The sequence below is a fragment of the Amblyraja radiata genome, chromosome 25, assembly GCF_010909765.2.
Source record: "Amblyraja radiata isolate CabotCenter1 chromosome 25, sAmbRad1.1.pri, whole genome shotgun sequence".
In the NCBI taxonomy this organism is placed as follows: Eukaryota; Metazoa; Chordata; class Chondrichthyes; order Rajiformes; family Rajidae; genus Amblyraja; species Amblyraja radiata.
The window spans coordinates 12,350,524-12,371,700 of NC_045980.1; the positions used below are offsets into that span (position 1 = coordinate 12,350,524).

The 21,177-nt window shown below is 43.6% G+C and overlaps 1 protein-coding gene across 1 annotated transcript in view; it reads left to right on the forward strand.

Annotated features, from left to right (window-relative positions):
• Window positions 1-21,177, forward strand: part of aacs (acetoacetyl-CoA synthetase) — a 127,902-nt gene that overhangs the window by 74,799 nt on the left and 31,926 nt on the right. The window contains exons 11-12 of the mRNA XM_033043183.1: window positions 3,473-3,537; window positions 9,357-9,479. Coding sequence (XP_032899074.1) covers window positions 3,473-3,537; window positions 9,357-9,479 — 188 coding nt within the window. The remainder of the gene's footprint in view (window positions 1-3,472; window positions 3,538-9,356; window positions 9,480-21,177) is intronic.

The window sequence follows — 21,177 nt, forward strand, 5'->3', positions numbered from 1 at the left end:
GTAGAGCATGAAAACGGCCCACCCAACCCACGTCAACCATCGGTCGCCCTTTCAAACTCGTTAGATGCTATCTCAATTTCTCATCTAATCCTTACAGAGCTGGGGCAATTTACAGAGGCTAGTTAATGTGCAAAGCCGCACGTCATTGGGATGTGGGAGGAAACCAGAGCACCTGGAGGAAACCCACACGGTCTCAAGGAGAACATGCAAACTCCACATAGACAGCATCAGAGGATAGAATTGAACCAGGGTCTCTGGCACTGTGATGCAGCACTTTACTATTTAGAGGAGAGGCATTGCTCTCGCCTGCCCTGACAAATAGAATCCACTAAATAGTGACACAAGAGACTGCAGATGCTGGAATCTTGAGTAAAAACCAAACTGCTGGAGGAACTCAGCGGGTCAGGCAGCATCTTCGGAGTGAGATGGTCTGATGATGTTTTGGGTTGAGACCCTGCATCATAGGTCTGTACAACTTCTCTGAAGAAGAGTCCCAACCCGAAACATCACTGCCATCTCCTTCTGCACTTGCTGCCTGACCTGCTGAGATCCTCCAGTAGTTTGTTATTTTACTCTACTATTTTATTCGATGAACCACTCATTTTTTGTTGTTGCCATTTTTGTAAAAGTAAGCACTAGGGTTTGTTCTCAGTCCTCTAGATCACCTAGTGGCCAAGGATACAATATTTTGGGCAGCATATCCCAGATTCCCTCCTGCTCTCTTTCTTCAGATCCCAACAGAAGATATGTAGAAGATAGTAGTGTTGAAGAGGCTTTTAGATAACCAGGTAGATGTGATGGTATATGGATTATGTACCGGCAGATGAGAGTTGGTCTTGGCCTCATGCTCGGCACAGATATTGTGGGCCGAAGGGCCTGTTCATGTGCTGTACTGCTCAATAACCTATCTCTCTGCAGTGGCTAACACGTATTGACATTTTGGAGAACCATGTCCAAACTTGAGGTAATAGGAAAAAGTATGTGGCTGCTCCATTTGAACTTACGATGCCCTTTCCAATGCTGACAATTGTCAGACGTTATCCAGCACTCTGTTAATCTTGCTGCACACTTAGCTTTGAAAGTGGAAAAGCACAAAAACTAAATACAGCCCTCATCTATCTCTGGACTCGAGGCTAAGCCTAGATTACTTACTTAAATTTCTTAACGGTGTCTGGGTCTTGCATCCAAAACCTTCTGATTCTAAGGCAAGTGGGGCATCAGTCAAGTCGACAGGTGAAATGAACTCCAATTGTACCTCTTTCTGTTTTAAATTAAGCAAGTTACTTTGGTTTGCTATATTCTATTACAAATAAATGCTTTTCACTTTGCATATTTTCTGGCAGTCCAGTTAAATGTTCACGCTGTTTTGTAATCTGCAAATCGCACAGCTAGAACATAGGTCAGTACAGCACATGAACAGGCCCTTCGGCCCACAATATCTGTGCCGAGCATGAGGCCAAGACCAACTCTCATCTGCCGGTACATAATTCATATACCATCACATCTACCAGGCTATCTAAAAGCCTCTTCAACACGACTATCTTCTACATATCTTCTGTTGGGATTTAACTTTCGTGGAGTTAAAGTTGGTTAAGAACTATAGATGTCTCTTTTCAGAGTACCCAGACTAAATCAGGTCATTGATTCTCATTTTAATTTATTTTGGCCTTGTTGCACAGAGGCGACCTACATAACAACTCACTTGAATTGTTTGTTTGTCAGAATTCAGCAATGGTGTACAAAATGTAGAACAATATCAGATAGCTGAAGATGTGCTGCTTGGCCACACGGTTTGAATATCCTCTTCCCTGTGAGTACATTTGCATTCCCCGTGTGCTTTGGGACAGGGAACCGAAAGCTCTTGGTTATACACAGCAGTATGATCGCCAGTTTGAAATGATTGATGCATTGCGTCTTCAGCCAATATAAAGGAATAGCTTGACTGAGCAATCAGTTCATGTTGCAATATCCAAGGCATCAGTTTAAAAGAGAAGCCGCATTACCAATTCATATTTTAAATAATTTATTCACAGTGTAATTTCTTGGGTTATAAATTTTAAACTGCATCCTGGTGAAGTTCAGGGAAAAGATTGTGAGAAAGATTAATCTGTGCTTCAGCTCAGTTTCTGACTGTGACATCCCGTACCCTCCAAAAAAGATATCTGCCGCCTTAGATGAAAATGTGGCCACTTTGATTAAAGGATTGAATTTATCACTTAATTCACTCGTATAGTTTCCTTGAACTTATAATGCAATTGAGTAAATGTTTTCAGACTTGAAAGGTAATTATATGCAAAGTTGGAGCAATAATAACCTGTTTTTCCATATTAATAAAGTTCTCATCCCAGTCATTGAAAAGAGTCCTTACTTTTCCACTGTGAGTTTCATGGTTTCGCCTGTTTGCTTTTTAATTTAATATTAGATTTGTCTCCTTGGTCGATGCGGTGCCTGGAGATGATTATGAATACTGTTATTTTTTTCTTGATTTTCCACATCATTGGGTTAGCTAGGGTGCCAAATGTCACCAGTTGAATTTGTAAGGGGAATCTTAACTATCCTATACTCTGAGGGATTCTGTAGAAAATAAGTTATTTCACCTCATTCTCTTGAGGAAAGAGTCTACCACACGGCATTTGATGAATTCGCAATCCATATAGTTAGAACATAGCACAGTACAGCACAGGAAAAGGCTCTTTGGCCCACAATGTCCATGCTGATCATGATGTCAAGATAAACTAATCTTCTCTGCCTGCACTTGATCCATATCCCTCCATTCCCTGCATATCCATGTCCCAATCTATAAAATGCCACTATCGTATCTGCACCCACCAGGTAGTGCATTCCAGGCACCCACTAGTATCTGTGTACAAAATAAAATCACGTTCAGCAGACAGCATAAAGAACTTGTGGTGCAGCATATGTTCTATGGATCCTAGAATTAAGATCCTTTCTGCTAAAGTGGGAAACCTTAATAACAAGGGCGGCATGGTGGCATAGCGGTAGAGTTGCTGCCTCACAGCGCCAGAGACCCGGGATCATTCCTGACAACGGGTGCTGTCTGTATGGAGTTTGTATGTTCTACCAGTGACCTGCGTGGGTTTTCTCCGAGATCTTTGGTTTCCTCTCAGACTCTAAAGATGTACAGGTTTGTAGGTTAATTGGCTTGGTATCGTTGTAATTTGTCCCTATTGTGTGTAGGATGGTGTTAATGTGCGGGGATCGCTGGTCGGTGCGGACTCGATGGGTCAAAGGGGTTGTTTCAGCGCTGTATCTCTAAACTGATCTAAACTAAAAACATCCGATCTTTATTTGGTATCTGAAGCAGTTGGTGATATTCTACAGCAGCAACTCAGAATGTACTTTGAGCTTTAGTAAAAATGCCAAAGTAAGTACCGCAGTCCAGTAGCCAGAATCCATGAGGGCCATTCGTAAGTTGATATTCATTATTTTTCTTTTATCTCATCTTCTTCAGAATTACCATACTTGGAACTGGCGCAAAATGGCTGGCTGTTCTGGAAGAAAAGAATCTGAAACCAGGTAATACTTATTAATGTTTTTATCCAAGAAATAAAATATTCAACCTTTTTTAAACAACGTTGATTATGCATTCTTCATAGAGCTTGCTTTATTTTTAACAAGCATTCACAATTTAGAGTCATAGAGCCATACAGCATGGAAATAAGGCCTTTGGCCCAAATCGTCCAATCCGACTAACTTAGTCCTATTTGTTCGCATTTGGACCATATTTCTCTAAACCTTTTCCATCCATGTACCTGTCCAGCTGTCTTTAAAATGCTGTTAAAGTACCTGCCTTCACTACCTCCTCTGGCACCTTGTTTCACCCTTTGAGTGAAGAACTTGGTGTCCTAATTTTTGAATTTGAGTTTTGTTATCGAATTATAACGTACAAAGATGTGGCCCCAGCATGCTGTGGACCATTTAGGGATGTGTCATCCCTGCATGTAGGTCACCAATGATTTCTTAACAAAGAGTCCATGTGTAGTGAAGAGAATTGCAGTGAATTATGTAGTATTATGTTGCCAGGAAAGTGAAAGGCATTTGATCCACTGTACCAACATCAACCCTTCAGCAGAATTATCTGGTACTCCCACTCTTCTCCTTTCTCACAACCTTAGACATTTCCTAATAGTTCTCCTTTGAAAGTGATTGTTCAAACTTTTTCAACTACACTTTCAGACTGCGTTTCAAATTTGCCTGGATTTAATTTGACATGAAGTGTCACAATAATCGTAACATTATTTTTAATAAATTTGCTGTCAGCTATCAAACTAATGAATAGCAACTATTTGAAAGTTTTCTTGGAATGGATTGTTATCCCAATATACAGCGCTGTTTTTCACACAGAGAGTGGTGAATCTCTGGAACTCCCTGCCACAGAGGGTAGTCGAGGCCAGTTCATTGGCTATATTTAAGAGGGAGTTAGATGTGGCCCTTGTGGCTAAGGGGATCAGAGGGTATGGAGAGAAGGCAGGTACGGGATACTGAGTTGGATGATCAGCCATGATCATATTGAATGGCGGTGCAGGCTCGAAGGGCCGAATGGCCTACTCCTGCACCTAATTTCTATGTTTCTATGTCCACAGCTGTTGTATGGATCATTCCAAAAATCTTTCCCCATGCAATCACTGCGATTCTATCTTACGTCTTCTGCACATTATTGCACAGAAATTGTATGTTTTTAGTTTAATTTAGTTACAGTAGATCACACTAGTACATATATTATCCCACTTTCCCTACACATTGGCGACCATTTACAGAGGTCAATTAACCTACAAAACTGCATGTTTAGTTTAGAGATACTGCGTTGAAACTGGCCCTTCGGCCCACTGAGTCCGCACCGACCAGTGATCAGACAATTAACAGTTTTACCATGCCAATTAACCTACAAACTTGTATGTCTTTGGAGTGTAGAAGGTCATAGGGAGAACGTGCAAACTCCATAGAGACAGCACCCATAGTCAGGATTGAACCCGGGTCACTGGTGCTGTAAGGCAGCAACTCAACCGCCGCGCCACCGGGTCGCCTAGTCTTACCAGTGTAGGTCAATTAACCTACAAACCGGCATGCTTACTTTAGTTTAAAGAAACAGTGCGTAAACAGGCCCTTTGGCTCACCAAGTCTGCACTGAACAGCGATATCCGCTTACTAACACTATCCTACATACTAGGGACTTTTTGTAATAAAAAAAAAATCTACAAACCTGTGCGTGCGAGGAAACTGGAGCAGCTGGAGAAAACCAACTCAGTCACAAGGAGAACATACAAATTTCACACAGACGGTCCCCATGGTCAGGATCGAAGCAGAGTCCCTGGAGCTATGAGGCAGCAGCTGCGTTAATGTGCCGCCCCAATTCCCTTCCCTCAACACAGACTTTTTGTGTATCTCTTTATGTGCAATTTGTGCATAAAAGCTGTTTTATGCATTTTAGATTGCACAGACTGATAATTTCCCAGTCGGGTAGCAACCATTAGGAGATTGTCCAGTTGGCATTCACCTTGACACTGTGTATTGCATGTAACTACAATTTTATTCAAGACCCGTATGAAATCAGGAGTTGGCACAACACAGTTGAAATAGGAGCTTTTGATGGAACCCTATTAATCGAAGAAAATGAGTCCATTACATGTTATTGTTACATGTACCAATTGGTACATTGTTTGTACTCGATTGGTAAGTGCGTCAAGGGTTATGGGGAGACGGCAGAAGAATGGGGTTAAAAAAAGGGAGGATGGATCAGTCATGATTGAATGGCGGAGTAGACTCGATTTCATGTTCATAAGCCGTAGAAGCAGAAATAGGCCATTCGGCCCAAAAGTCTACTCTGCCATTCAATCAATGCTGATCAATCTTTCCCTCTCAATCTTTCCCTCACAATCCCATTCTCCTGCCTTCTCCCCATAACACCTGACATCCGTACTAATCAAGAATCTATCAAACTCCACCTTAAAAGTATCTATTGACTTGACCTCCACAGCCTACTGTGGCAATGGATTCCACAGAATGGCCTACTTCTGCTCCCATGACTTATGAACCTAAGAACATGTGGTGAAGGAATGAGACAGCAGTTCAAGGATCTGTCACTGCCACATCAAAATCTTGCACACAGCAACTCCGAGCTTCACTTTTCAATATGTGTAGGAAGGAATGGCCTCCTCCTGCACCTATTTTCTATGTTTCTATGTAACTGTAGATGCTAGTTTAAACTGCAGTTCGCTGGAATGCTCTTCACTGGTCATGAATGTTTTTGTTTAAGAAATTGCTTGTGGCTTGCATGCAGGGATCACGGTTTAGCCCACACCTTGGAGTTGCCAGGGGTCACTTGTAGCGCAGAGGGAAGTCGGGCTGAAGCTTCACATGCACGTGGCATGTTGAGGACAGTACCACCACCTCCAGCCCCGTCCCCACACTTCCAAGGCAGCTCCGTAAATCGTGGCGCCGCAGCTGGGTTGCTTCCCAGCGCGTAGCACGGCAAGGACAAGGCACTCGCAAGTCCGCAGGCATCTGTTGTTGGGAAACGTGCAGATACAATCTCTGTCACCCACTTGGACATCAGTACTACATGCGGCGTGCCATAAAAGGGTGAACTTCACTCTCACAGCAGATAGCTTCACTCGCCTTTTAGCAAACACTTCACCACAGATCTCGAAGCTACTTCTGTTGAAAATCAAAAAGCATGAGAGCTTTTATTCCGCCAGCTCTTGGAACATTTGAGAGTCCTTTTAAATAGTTTGCTTTCAAAGATCAGTGGTTAGCCTATCAATTTTTTTGACTGTAAAGAATTGGGAGTGCAGGAAAGCCTATTTCAAAGCAGGAGAAATATTGCAAACAAAAAAGGCCTTGATGTTCAAACAAGACTAATTTTTTTTAAAGATAGAACTATTTTGTTTGATTAATAATAAAAGACCCACGTGTTAATCATGAAACATGACACTTTCAATATTGCCCCCAAGCAATTAGTGTTAATTTGGAAAGAAAATTGGCCAAGATTGCCATGGCCAAAATATGAGAGCGAGGGCAGAGAGAGAAGGGGCAGAGACACAGAGAGAGGGGCAAGAGGGATAGGGGGGTGGAGAGGAGAATAAGAGGGAGGGTGGGTGAGGGGGGAAAGGTGGGGGAGGAGAGAGGGAGGGTGAGAGTGAGGGGGAGAGAGAGGGGGGGTGCTGAGAGGGGGGTGAGGGGGAGAGGTGGGGGAGCAGGGAGGGGGAGGGAGGGTGGAGGGAAGAGGGTAGGGGGTGTGGAGGTGAGGGGGAGGGAGGGGAGGGGATGGAGGGGAGGAGGGGAGAGAGAGAGGGGGAGGGAGGGAAGAGGGTAGAGGTGTGTGGAGGGGAGGGGGGTTTAGGGGAGGGACGGTGGGGGAGGGGATGGAGGGCAGGAGGGGGAGAAAAAGAGGTGAGAGAGAGAGGGGGGGAGGAGGAAGAGGAGAGGGGGGGAGGAGAGGGGGGAAGAGGAGAGGAGAGGGGGAGAGGAGAGGAGGGGGAGAGGAGAGGGGGAGATAGGAGGGGGGGAGAGAGGAGGGGGGGGGGGAAGAGAGGAAAGGGGGGGAGGAGAGGGGGGAGAAAGAGAGAGAGAGAGAGAGAGAGAGTGCCTTTTTACTTCAACCCAAACAACCATTTGCAGGCAGTGCTTTTTTACTTCATCAAACTAACTATATTTTCATTTTCAAACCAAATTAAGGGTACTCACAGTGCTGTAGACATTTGTTCAGTGTCATTCAGAGCTCAGAGTGACAGAGACTAATTGACAGAGCTCCAGCTTGCAGAGATTAATTGAGGCACACCACTTCCTGGTTTTATGGTCCCTTCCCCTGCCTCCAGCGGGGGCAGCAGAGAGAATGGGGAATTTTGTAAAAACATTAATATCTCTGTCATTTTTCATCGACGGGAAAAGTCCTCGGCACACATACGGCGGAAGGGGGCTCTGAGCTAGGTGGCCAAAAATGACGGCCGTAGGTGGCGGCGTTCTCTCGGAAATCGCAGCACAGATGGCCAAAACCGGTCAAGAACAGACTTTTAGTAATACAGATAGATAGATGAGATGTTATAATGTTCAATAGATGTCGGTATAGCTGCATGCATCTTGCTTAGAATTCATTAATTACCACAATTCTTCTCTCTAAAGTGTGATTAAATACTTTGTGAACCTTTTATTTCCAGATGGCTTCATTGTAAATGGATCTCAACTCTGAGGCTGCAGGCCATTGATGCGTCACTTAAGATTGTTATGTTAAGGATGCAAAATGACCAGCAGCATAGTGGTAGAGCGGCTGCCTCACAGTGCCAGAGACCCAGGTTCGATCCTGCTTTCGGGTGCTCTGCCTGTGTGGAGTTTGCACGTTCTTCCTGTGACCACGTTGGTTTCTTCCGGGTGCTCCGGTTTCCTCCCACTTCCCAAAGACGAGTGGATTTGTAGGTTAATTGAACTCTGTAAATTGTCCCTGGTGTGTCGGGAGTGGATGGGAAAAGTGGTATAGCGTAGAACATAAAGCAGTGGTCAGCATGGTCTCGGCGAGTCGAAGTGCTCTATCTCCAAACTAAACAAACCTGAATGACTTATGTTATAGGAAATTGGTGAAATTATCCCACCAACCTACCAATCCTACCAACAACTAGAGAGCAGAACTGAACTACTATTTACCTCACTGGAGACCGTCGGACTATCTTTGATCGGACTTTACTGACTTTACCTTGCACTAAACGTTATTCACATTATTTCCTTTATCATGTATCTGTACACTGTGGATGGCTCGATTGTAATCAGTCTTTCTGCTGACTGGTTAGCACACAACAAAAGCTTTTCACTGTACCTCAGTGAACTTGACATTAAATTAAACTCAATAAATTAAACTCAAATTATGTTATCAGTAAGAGAAAAGAAATTGCTTATTTAGTTTTAGTTTAGTTTAGAGATACAGTGTGGAAACAGGCCCTTCAGTCCACCAAGTTCGCACCAACCAGTCATCCCCTGTGCATTAACACTCGGGACAATAATATCAAGCCAATTAACCAACAAACTTGTATGTCTTTGGGGATGCGGGAGGAAACCGGAGCATCCTGAGAAAACCCAAGCAGTCACAGGAAGATCGTACAAACTACATACAGACAGCACCCGCAGCCAGGATCGAACCAGGGTCTCTGGCGCTGTAAGGCAGCAACTCTACCACTTTGTCACGTGCCGCCCCTCATGAAATTGAAACATTTCAGCAAAAATGATAAAATCTTACACTTGTACATTAACTAATGTCATGTAAGTATATAACATTTGTAAGTGTAACTTTTGTGTGAATGTTAATAGTCCTATCCAAAATTAACATTGACGTCTAAATTTCCTTCTTTGAGGTGAGACTCACAGTCTGCAGACACTACACACGATACTGTCTACGGGATCTCCACTCAAACCGCGGACGTATGATTATGTATACAAGCACATCAAAAGCAACATCCTGTTGGGCTCAATCACAGGTGAGATTTTATGTCATATTTACATGAGTCCATTTGCAACCATGCTCTTTTATCTGATACAGCTCAATGTAGGATGTGTTCATAAGTTTTAGGAGCAGAATTAGGTCATTTGGCCCATCAAGTCTACTCCACCATTCAATCATGGCTGATCTATCCATCCCTCTCAACCCCATTCACCTGCCTTCTCCTCATAACCCCATGACACCCGTAGTAATCACGAATCTATCAATTTCCACCTTAAAAATATCCATTGATTTGGACTCCACAGCCGTCTGCGGCAATGAATTCCACAGATTCACCACCCTCTGACTAAAGAAATTCCTCCTCATCTCAAAATATATTTCATCTTTGAAAAAACATCCTTGTCAAGCCAACAACACCGATAAAGAAGTTAATGTGTAGAATACTAATATTACGTGGCATTCTATCACGTGTAGCAGTGTTTAACAAGGCAGAGACACACATTGCTGTCCTAGCCCCACCTCTGAATAAGGTTGTAAAATAAGCCACACAGTCGAAGAGGCACATTAACTGGAAATCAAGGGACATCTTAGCATCAAGACTTTTTCCATAAAAACTAGAAAGATTTGTGTTTCTTTTGGAGAAAGGAGGAAACAAAATCTGTAAAAGCAAATTACATTAACATATTCCCTACTTAGTCCGACAGCATGGAAACAGGCCCTTCGGCCCAACTTGCCCATTCTGACCTAGGAGCTCCATCTACGCTAGTCCCACCTACCTACGTTTGGCCCATATCTCTCCAAACTTGGTGGGTTTTTCTGTAGAGTTAGAATATTTATTGTAGGACATCACCTTTCTTTTAGTTGGTTAATACTTTCGAAATAGACACTTCAGTTAAAATGTTGTAATATTAAAATTTGTAATCATATTGGTAGTTTTTATCATAAATCTCATGACCATCCACATTTGGGCTTCCCTTGATTAAGATGACTTGTTTGAAAGCGGAAAAGTGAACTGCCTTTTGAAAGGAAACCTTTTATATGGTTTTAGAAAATACTATACGATACGATAGAACTTTATTTATCCCAGGATCTGCCAACAGTCATAAAACACAAAATACATGAAACATGAAATAATACATGAAACATGAAATTGAAAATAGGTTCCTCTTGATTAGATGGTGGATGATTTAATCATATACATTTGCTTCAATACTTGATTTGAGGAAATTACTTTCTGGATATGGGTAGGGAGAGGGGGGGGAAAGTGAAATATTGCATGTTGTGATTTTGTTTGCGTGAATGATCAATGCATGGATTTATGGGAGGTGGTCTTGGAGGGGAGGATGCTCCTCAAACTGTGGGGCATCCTGGACAATACAGCTCACCCTCTCCATGACACTGGTCAATCTGAGGAGCACCTTCACCAACAGACTGGTTCTACCAAGATGCTGGACAGAACGCCGGCAGGACAGGAGATCCTTCTTCCCTGTGGCTATCAAACTGTACAACTCCTACCCCTTCTGTCGTGGAGTAGACTGACTCCCCTCTCCCCCCCCCCCCCACATCCCCAATCCTACTGCTCGTCAATTTAATTTCATGTTTCATGTATGTTGTGTTTTATGACTGTTGGCAGACCAATTTCCCTACTGGGATGAATAAAGTTCTATAGTATTGTAGGATGTACTGAATCCCACGACAGAAAGCAAAGAACAAACGACACTTAGCTGAGCCAGACAACTTGTCTCACGTTTATTCCAGAAGCCCCTTTTACCTACATTCTCACCAACCATAACCCGTGTGCAGATGAGGGCTATTAGTGCGTCTGACCTTGGAGATATTATTGGGCTCTTGCGGCTGGACCTCCTCGTGAGGCTGCTGGTGAGTCGCCAACGGTGACAGGCTGTATGCAAAACCAACGTGGGCTTGAAGGCGCCACAGTATCATTCGAAGAAGAAAAAATTGAAAATTAACGCACTAAATAGTTCCAAACCAAATCGTCACCTGTCCATTCCCTCCCCAGATGCTGCTTGGCGCGCTGCGTTCCTCCTGCACTGTATGTTTTACTCATTTCCAACAACTGCAATCTTTTGTGTCTGCACTATTGACCTGGCAGGATCACATCTATATGTTGTGATTTTCTTTCGTGCGTTTTACACAGATTATAGTTTAAAAGACATGAGGAGACTTTGTAATTTAACTAATTACTGGGCTTTATCTTGCACTCTACATTATTCCCTTTATGTCTGTACACTGTGGACGGCTCGATTGTAATCGTATATCGTCTTTTCGTGAACTGGACTGCACGCAACAAAAGGCATTTCACTGTACCTCAGTACACATGACAATAAATCAAACTAAACTAAATTATACTAAGCTAAATTATTGCTTTTTAGTTTAGTTTAGAGATACAGCGTGGAAACAGGCCATTCGGCCCACCGAGTCCGCACTGACCAGCAATACTCGCACATTAACACGATCCAACACACACCAGGGACAATTTACACTTGTACCAAGCCAAATAACCTACAAACCTGTACGTTTTTGGAGTGTGTGAGGAAACCGAAGATATCTGAGAAAACCCACGCGGGTCACGGGGAGAACGTACAAACTCTGTACAGACAGCACCTGTAGTCAGGATCGAACCCGGGTCTTCGGCGCTGCAAGCTCTGTAAGGCAGCAACTCTACTGCAGAGCCAACATGCCACAAATGTTAAATGTCTATTAGCTTCATTTCACCGTTCTCATTTTTTAACTTCATCCTGAGGTTACTAATTGAAAGATCATGTTAAGATTCCACTACTTTTGCAGGCAAATATATTTGCACAGATTTAAAGGGAAACAAATTGATTCGATGGTTCAATGGCACGTTATTGTCACATGTACCCAAATGCAGTGACATTTTTTTGCTTTGCATACAGTTCAGTAAAATCATATTATACATAAGCACAATCATAAATGAGTACAAATGTACAACAATTGTAGTGTACGAATAGTAGACGTCACCGAGGCAATATACAAAGATTGTCCACATTTCCACTGGGTCGGTGTTGTAGGCATCAGCCTGGCCTGGCGATGCTGTTGGTGTCCTACGCCGCTCTGTGCTGCCACAGGTCACGTCCGGTCTGTCGGCTTGGCTTTGCTTACTGCCCAACAGGCCCTGATATCTACAGTGGAGGAGCAGTCAGGACCCTAAGACTTTGCCAGTTAGGTCCCAGATCCACATGGGAAAGGCAGACAGCAAGGACCAGCTCGTTAGATTCATTCGTCACCTTCTCCATCTTGGACACCATCTCCATATCTTGTCAATATATCGCTGGATTTCTATAAATGGGAACTAAATATTCCTTATGTTATATTTCATATTTAACGTTTTCCCTTTTTAATGAGTCAAACTTTCAGAGAAGATAAACATTATTTGCTTGTGGCTCTAAGCCATTTCTCGTAGTTCTTCATCCTTGTTAGGATGAAGAGAGATATACAAAGTGGGATATCTTAGAACTGGTGTGAACGGGTGATCGATGGTCAGCATGGACTCGGTGCGCCAGGTGGCTTGTTTTCTTGCTGTATCTCTAAACTAAACAACCTATGTATATACAAGGAACTGCAGATGCTGGAATCTTGCGCAGGGGCGGCAGGGTGGCGCAGCAGTAGAATTGCTGTCTTACAGCGACAGAGACCCGGGTTCAATCCTGATTACGGGTGCTGTCTGTACGGAGTTTGTACGTTCTCCCTGTGCCTGCTTGGGTTTTCCTCGAGTGCTCTGGTTTCCTCCCAAACTCCAAAGACATACAGGTTTGTATGTTAATTTGGCTTTGGTAAAAATTGTAAATGGTTCCTAGTCTGTAGGACAGTGACAGTGTATGGGGATCGCTGGTCGGCGTGGACTCGGTGGGCTGAAGGCCCTGCTTCCGCGCTGTATCTTTAAACTAAAACTAAACTAAACACAAAACGCTGGAGCAGCTCAGCAGATCAGGCAGCATCTCTGGAAAACAAGCATAGGTGACGTTTCAGGATGAGACCGTTCTTCCAGAATGTACAATGGCTTGTCCTGAAATGGAAACCTTTAGATGTTCATGTTCAACTGATGCTGTGCTGAAACTCAGTAAGAGTTGGAAAGAAGACCTGACATTGTATCAACGAAAGTACTTTGAAGCGAATGGCATATGTTCTTTTGTATTGAAGTTGCTTCAACTGCATCTGTCAGAAATAAGGTTCATGTCACTGTTTCATGCAAGATTAAAAATGAACGAAGTATCAGATAACATTTCAAGTAATATTGATCGAACTTCAGTAGAATGCCATGCAATCGATGCACCTTTTTTAATTAGGGCCTTAAACTTTTTTGCACTGACTATTAACTGTCTGCTCGCGTTGTGATGTTGCATGTTTGTACCTTGTACCTAAATTAGTTTACAACGATCCCGGCAGAGGAATGAACTCCCACATTGTTCTTACTAAAATAATAATCTGTACAGAAATATCCTCTTAATTGGGAAGCTCCAGCTTTCAATCTGTGGAAGAACTTGAGATGCTCAGATTGCTTTCTGAAGTTCAGGTTCAAACCTCCTTAGTCACAGGGGAAAACTAAGTGGACACAAAGTGCTGGGGAAACATAGCGGCACAATGGCGTGGCAGTAGAGTGGCTGCCTCGCAGCGCCAGAGACCCGGGTTCGATCCTGACCACGGGTACAGCTTGTATGGTTTTGTACGTTCTCCCTGTGACCGCGTGGGTTTTCTCCGGGTGCTCCGGTTTCCTCCCACATTCCAAAGACGTACAGGTTTGTAGGCTAACTAGCTTCTGCAAATTGCCCCTAGTGTGTAGGATGCGTAACTGTGAGGAGATATAACTTGTGTACGGGTGATCGGCAAATGTATATTCAAAGAGGAGGGAGAGAGGGTAAGCAGGGACCTATACACCATTTAGCTGTACATCTGTCATTGGGAAAATGTTAAAGAAGCTATTACTAAAGATGATACCGAAAGCTGCTTCAAAAAATTCAAGGTACCAAGGCAAGGCCAACTTGGTTTGTGAAAGGGAGATCATGTGTGGCCAATGTATTAGAGCACTTTAATGAAGTAACGTAACATGGATTAAGGGATACCTGTGGATGAAGAGCATTTAGATTTCCAAAACATATTTGATAAGATGCTGCATCAAAGCTCATTTCAGAAAATATACCTTCTCGAACTTGAGATTTCTTTGGAAAATTGAAATTGACCATCTCACCCAAGGATAGATTGGACCAGAATCTTCAACCAGAGACCAGAGTGGGTGGCACGGTGGCACAGTGGTGGAGTTGCTGCCTTACAGCCAGAGACCCGGGTTCAATCCCAACTATGGGTGCTCTCTGTACGGAGTTTGTACGTTCTCCCCGTGACCTCCAAGGTTTTCCCTGAGTCCTTCAGTTTAGTGTATGGGGGTCTTTAGTGTGCTCCCACACTCCAAAAGACCTACAGGTTTGTAGGTTAATTGGCATGGTATAAATATAAAATTACCCACAGTGTGTGTAGGATAGCGTTAATGTGCTGGGATTGCTGGTCAGTGTGGACTCGGTGGGCCGAAGGGCCTGCTTCTGTGCTGTATCTGTAAAACTAAAACTAAAAGACATGTTAACTACTGCCCCGCAATTCATCAAGTACCACTCCGCTGGTGATTGTAATTTTACTGAATTTCATGGTGTAGGAGGTATTATATATTGGCAAGATTGGCTCCTAAATTGGAAATGGGGAATAGGCATGGATGAGTCTTAATACCGTTGGCACAGGGACTGATCTAGGACCTCAGCTTTTTGCACTTCATATAGTCGACTTGGATGGCGGCACCAAAATTATGAATGCTAAATTTGATGATGAACAAGGATTGATAGGAAAGTAAGATGTGGAAAAGGAAATTAGGAGTAGACAGAGTAATATTGATACTACAGGTTAAGTGAGTAGGCAAAGCAGTTCATTGAATATATGTGGGAAAGCATGAAATTGTGCATCTTGGCAGGAAAAAAAGAAGTAAATGATCTAAATGGTAAGATATTGCTTAGCTCTGAATTGCAGGGGATCTGTGTGTTCTAATGGTTCATAAACTGTAAATATATGAGCGCAGTGAGTAGGTATGTTGCAAAGCCTACCTGAAGCGTCGTTGAAAATCTGCCGCTGCGGTGTGCGCGATTTTGGCGCCGTTTAGAGGGGGCGGGTTTAAAACGCGATTTTCTCTAAGCTGTTCCAATCGAAAATGTTCAGCCTAGTTAATTATTAACGAGAAATCGCTGGAAGACCCCGTCGCAAAAGCTATTATTAGTTTTAAAGGCCTTGAATAATAGTTATAGTAGTTTAAAAATCAATCTTTAAACCCGCGACAGCCAGCAACCGCAGGGTCCCATAAAGCAAACCACAGAAGTTAGGTTGTATATTTTTACATTAAAAAGGGCTTTTAAAGAACCCTTTATACAAAGTTTAATATTGCGAGTAGCTCAATTTGGCCCCATTATATCCCGCAGTATTTTTCTCGGCATTTGGGGCACAAATCTACCGCAATGTGAACGTTCTAAACCAGCGCGTTCCACAGGGACCCACTGGAAAGCTGATTTAAAATGGACTTTAATTTGCAGCAATTGAACACTAAATTCCTTCCATTTGGCCTATAAATTAATGTAAATGAGATTTAAAAATCATGTTTTATTGTGAATTATTTGTGAATATTATTTGGACATTTAGGCTATTTAAAAATGTTAATCATTTATTAAGAAATGGATAGATGTTTAGATCTAGTAATTGAAGTCTGAAATTAGCTACAATTAGGTAACTAACTAATTATATGCTTTAATTTCAGGTCATCCAAGTAAGATTATTTTATGTTTGTTTCAGAATGCTTCAATCTATGATAACTGAAAATTTCATTCAGTTCTCTTAATTTTTAAGAAAGTTATGGGCTTTTGACTGTTCACGATCACAGCTTTTTTGTTATGTCCATAGAAAATCAATAGGGAACAAGATGCTCATTTCCCAGTATGAAAATGGCCATAACTTTTTAAATACTTGAGATATGAAAGTGAATTAGGTGTCAAATTAAACTTATTTTTATGCTTTATCTGATGGGATAAATTACAGACTTGATTTTTTAAATCTCAAAATTTTGTAACATTGCTACAGTGAGTAATTAGGAGAGCTAATAAAATGTTATTGTAGGAACTGCACACAAAGACAGGGAGGTTTTGTTTCAATAATATACGACATTGGTGAGACCATATTGAGAATACTGTATACAATACTGGTTTCCTTATGTTAAAGTGTTAAAAGCAGTTAAGAGAAGATTTATTAGATTAATACTACTAGTTTAGAGATACGGCATGGATACAGGCCCTTTGGCCCACCAAGTCCGTGCCGACCAGCAACCCCCGTACACTAGCGCCATCCAACACACTAATAATAATAATAATAATAATAAATTTTATTTTCGGGCACCTTTCAAAGTCTCAAGGACACCTTACAAAAGTTAACAGAAGAGAAAAAAAACATATAGTCAGAGAAAAATAAATAATAAGGACATCATCAATAAACAAATTAAAGATAGAAATCGTTCCAAAGACACAAAATCAAAAAAATCAAAAAACACAATGTGAAGAGAGAGCAGCGGCAGCTAAAGCGCGCCAGCGTCCACTCTCCCTTCCGATAGCCATCTTGGACACAGACTAACATGTTAACTTACACACAAAAAATCATCCCCCCACAGTGGATACCACTGTAGGGGAAGGCACAAAGTCCAGTCCCCAACCCCAGTTCATCCAAAGTCAGGCCTATTGAGGCCCGATGTTCCTGGCCGTTCTGGCCGGGTGGTGTTGCCCCGGCGTCGGGAGAGTCCTCACAGCGGCTGGGCCATCTGGAACGGCCGCTTCCTAGCAGGGGGTCGTCGGCTTCCGAAGCCGACAGGGCCGCGCCGGGTTGGAGCTCCCAGGCTCCCGATGTTAAGGTCAGCGCCGCCCGCTCCGCTCCGCAGACCCGCAGCCCGGAGGTGTTGATCTCGGCGGTCACATCTCACCGGAGCTCCAGCGCGTCGATCCAGCGCGGCGACCCAGGCAAGGCATCGCCCGCTCCGCTCCGCGATAGCGCTCCAGCGCTGTGCCGCCACCGAAGCCGAGGTGCTGGGCGGTCCCCGCCAGGAAACGGCGCTCCACGCCCGCTGGTAGGCCACGAGGACGGGTCGACGGGCAGCCCGGAGAAAAAAGCTGCCTCACCGACCAGGTAGGGACCTAGAAGTATAATTGCCCCCTACCCCCCACATTAAGAAGTCCATTTCTCCAACAAGACTCACTAAAAACTTTAAAAAAAAAATAATTAAACGGACGGCTGCTGGATAGCAGCCGTTCCCCAAGATGGCTCCTCCTCCATCCCATCACACTCTAGGGACAATTAACAATCTTCACCAAAGCCAATTAACCTACAAGCCTGTACGTCTTTGGAGTGTAGGAGGAAACTGGAGCACCCGGGGAAAACCCACGAAGTCACGAGAAAAGCATACCAACTCCATACAGACAGCACCTGTGGTCAGTTTCGAACCCGGTTCTCTGGCACTATGAGGCAGTAACTCTGCCACCGTGCTGCTCACTAAGAATGAGTGTCAAATGAAGATAGGTTGAGGACGTCTGACTTGTTTCTGCTGGAGATTAGAAGAGTGCAAGAAGATTTGACTGAGATTTATAAACCCGAGAGGAATCTTGACATGGGTGGATGTGTTTCCCTTTTGGAGAAGCAGGGACCATGTTCACTACTTAACAGTGTGGTTGTCCATTTAAGGCAGATCAAGTGCCAAGTCACGAGTCTAGAGCGTATTATTGTCATATGTACTGGAACGGGACAATTAAAGTCCTGTTGTAGCAGTAACAAACTTTATTTCAGCCATATTAGTGCAATTCTGGTCGTCATACTCAAGGAAGGATGTGGAAGCTTTGGAGAGGGTGCAGAAGAGATTCTCCAACATGTTGCCTGGATTGGAGTGTATTGGCTATAAGGAGAGGTTGGACATAGGTGTATGGTTTTCGCTGGAGTGTCAGACTGAAGGGTGACTTGATAAAATATATACATTTATGAGAGGCATAGATAAGGTAGACAGTCAGAACCTTTTTTCCCCAGGGTGGAAAAGTCAAATACTAGTTGGCATAGCTGTTTGAGGAGAGGATGTGCGAGACAGGTTTTGTACAGAAAATGGTTTATAACTAGAACACAAAGCGCTGGAGTAACTCACCGAGTCAGGCAGCATCGCAGGAGAACATGGATAGGTGACTTTTTGGGTTGGAACCTTTCTTCAGACTGATTCAAGTATAGGTGATGTTTCTGGTCGAGATCTGGGGAAATGGTAGAAGCAGATAGGTGACATTGATTCCATTGGTACTGTGATCAGTACAGACCGAGTGGGCAAAGGGGCTTGTTCTTGTGCAACTGCAATTACTTAATAATACTTTTATAAAGCCTCCTCTCAGTCTCTGATGCTCCAAAGAAAGCCATCCACGTTTGACCAATTACTGTAGCATAGTGTGTGTACAGGATGCGATCCATCAGACCTCTACTGTGCGTTGACCTTTTTGACTGTGCTGTGCTGCTCTTTAAATTGTTCAAAGGTCTTCTGACAACTACTGTCTAGCCTGTCAGGTCGTAATCAAAACCGCAACTGAATTCTTATCACTTTGTGTTAAGTGGGAGTTCTCTGAGGTTGAGTTCCCCAAGGATAACTTGATTAATGGCAACAATTTGGAGCAAAAACCTCCTTTACCATTGGTGCTTTATTGTCACGTGTGCATGGCGCAGTGAAATTATTTTTGTGCTGCTCACACATGCACGAGTCGCCACATCTTGACGCCATTAACAGAAAGTCCATAATCTGGTCCACGTGCGAGATGTACAAGAGCAGCTCCTGATCCAGCTGAGCCCCAGGCTGCTGCAGGGCCTCCTCCATCTCCCTTGATCGGCTCCACCCGCAGCTCAACCAACGTCCCCCTCCTCTCCTCGCCCGACCGCCTTTGTGTCCTGGGGGCAGCTCCTCCAGCCGACCTTGAGGCGCTGGAGGCAATACCCTGGTCCTGCTCCCATCGACCCACTCCTCATGTCCGTCGTCACCAGCGGCTCCTTCCTCCTCGGCTTTGGGGCCGAGCGCGTAGTTGTCGAGCATCTCCCCCTGCAGGCCGCGACCGGTCGGGTCTTTCTATGATGGTCACAACTGGCGGAAATGTTATTGTGGCTCTGAGCTGCTGAATAATGTGCCTCTTCTGTATGTCCCGCAGTCTTAGGTTTGGGAAAACCACTGGCGTTGTGAGTGAGTTCTAATACAACCGTATGAAAATCATTATGCTTCATTTGTCGTTAATATGAGGATTGCAAATACTTAATCAAACCATCCCAAAACTTTGCCAGATAATCAGTGTTCATTGAACCTTGCAAAATCACAACTGAAGGCTGATTTACTCTCTTCTATTTACTGTTTAACAGCATAGATACCAGCTTCCATTTTGTATTAGTAGAAAATTATCCGTAACCCAGTTATGGCGTATTATTTGTGTAATTTGTATGCGTATTTTATGTTTTATTGGAATTTTCCGATGAATAGTCCTTTTCGAAAGTATACATTTCTTTTTAACCCCTTTGAAAGTAAAAATAGGCATCCTAAGGAGCTTGAGACATGCTCAGTCTAAATATAGACACTGTGAAGATTAATATAGGAAGGAACTGCAGATGCTGGTTTAAATCGAAGATAGACACAAAATGCTGGAGTAACGCAGCGGGACAGGCAGCATCTCTATAGAGAAGGACTGTGTGATGTTTTGTGTCTGATGTTTCAGTCTGAAGAAGGGTCTCGACCCGAAACACCACCCATTCCTTCTTTTCAGAGGTGCTGCCTGCCCTGCTGAATTACTCCAGCATTCTGTGTATACAGTATCTTCTCTGTTGAAGATTATTGCTCTCCACATCTTCTAACTCCTCTCTAATGTTCCTCTTTTTATTCCCTCTTTTTCTGGTCTTGCTCCCTTCTCCCTGATAATAAAATGCTGTTACTTTTATCCTCACTATCGCTCTTCTTGCACGTTTTGAAGATGACCCTCTCCCTGCCTCTCTTTGGTGTTTTCTCTGTCTTCATTTCTCCTCTGATATAAGTTATATGTGTCCTGCAGACTTTCCCCTTTTAAAGTATCCCTGATGCTTTTCTGTAGCATAATGTTTCTAGTTGGTTAATCCTGGAGTCATTCAATAGTCATAGAGTCATACAGTGTGGAAACTTGCCAACACCAACCAACATGCTCCGTCTACACTGGTCCCTCCTGCCTGCGCTTGGCTCATATCCCTCTAAACCTGTCCTGTCCATGTACCTGTCTCAATGTTTCTTAAACATTATTGTAGTACCCCCCCCCCCCCCATTACAAGCTTTGTAAGGTATTGTGTCCTGTCCTATATTATGTTGTTCAGCATGATGTCCAGTGTTTTTAAAATCTGTGGTACAGACCTGCACTAGTTGATTCATTCTAACAGTAACGGCCCCGTAGTAGAAGCATCCATGTCGCGGAGCTGGAAACGGGAAGAATCCTGAGCTAATTACCGTCCACAGGGCCCACGGCTGAAGCCTCCGAAGCCTCGCATGTGTGTGTGTGTGTGTGTGTGTGTGAGTGTGTGCATGCGCGCGCGGCCACTAAGAAATTGTGTTCCTCTATCCAAAGATGCTGCCTGTCCCGCTGAGTTACTCCAGCATTTTGTGTCGATTT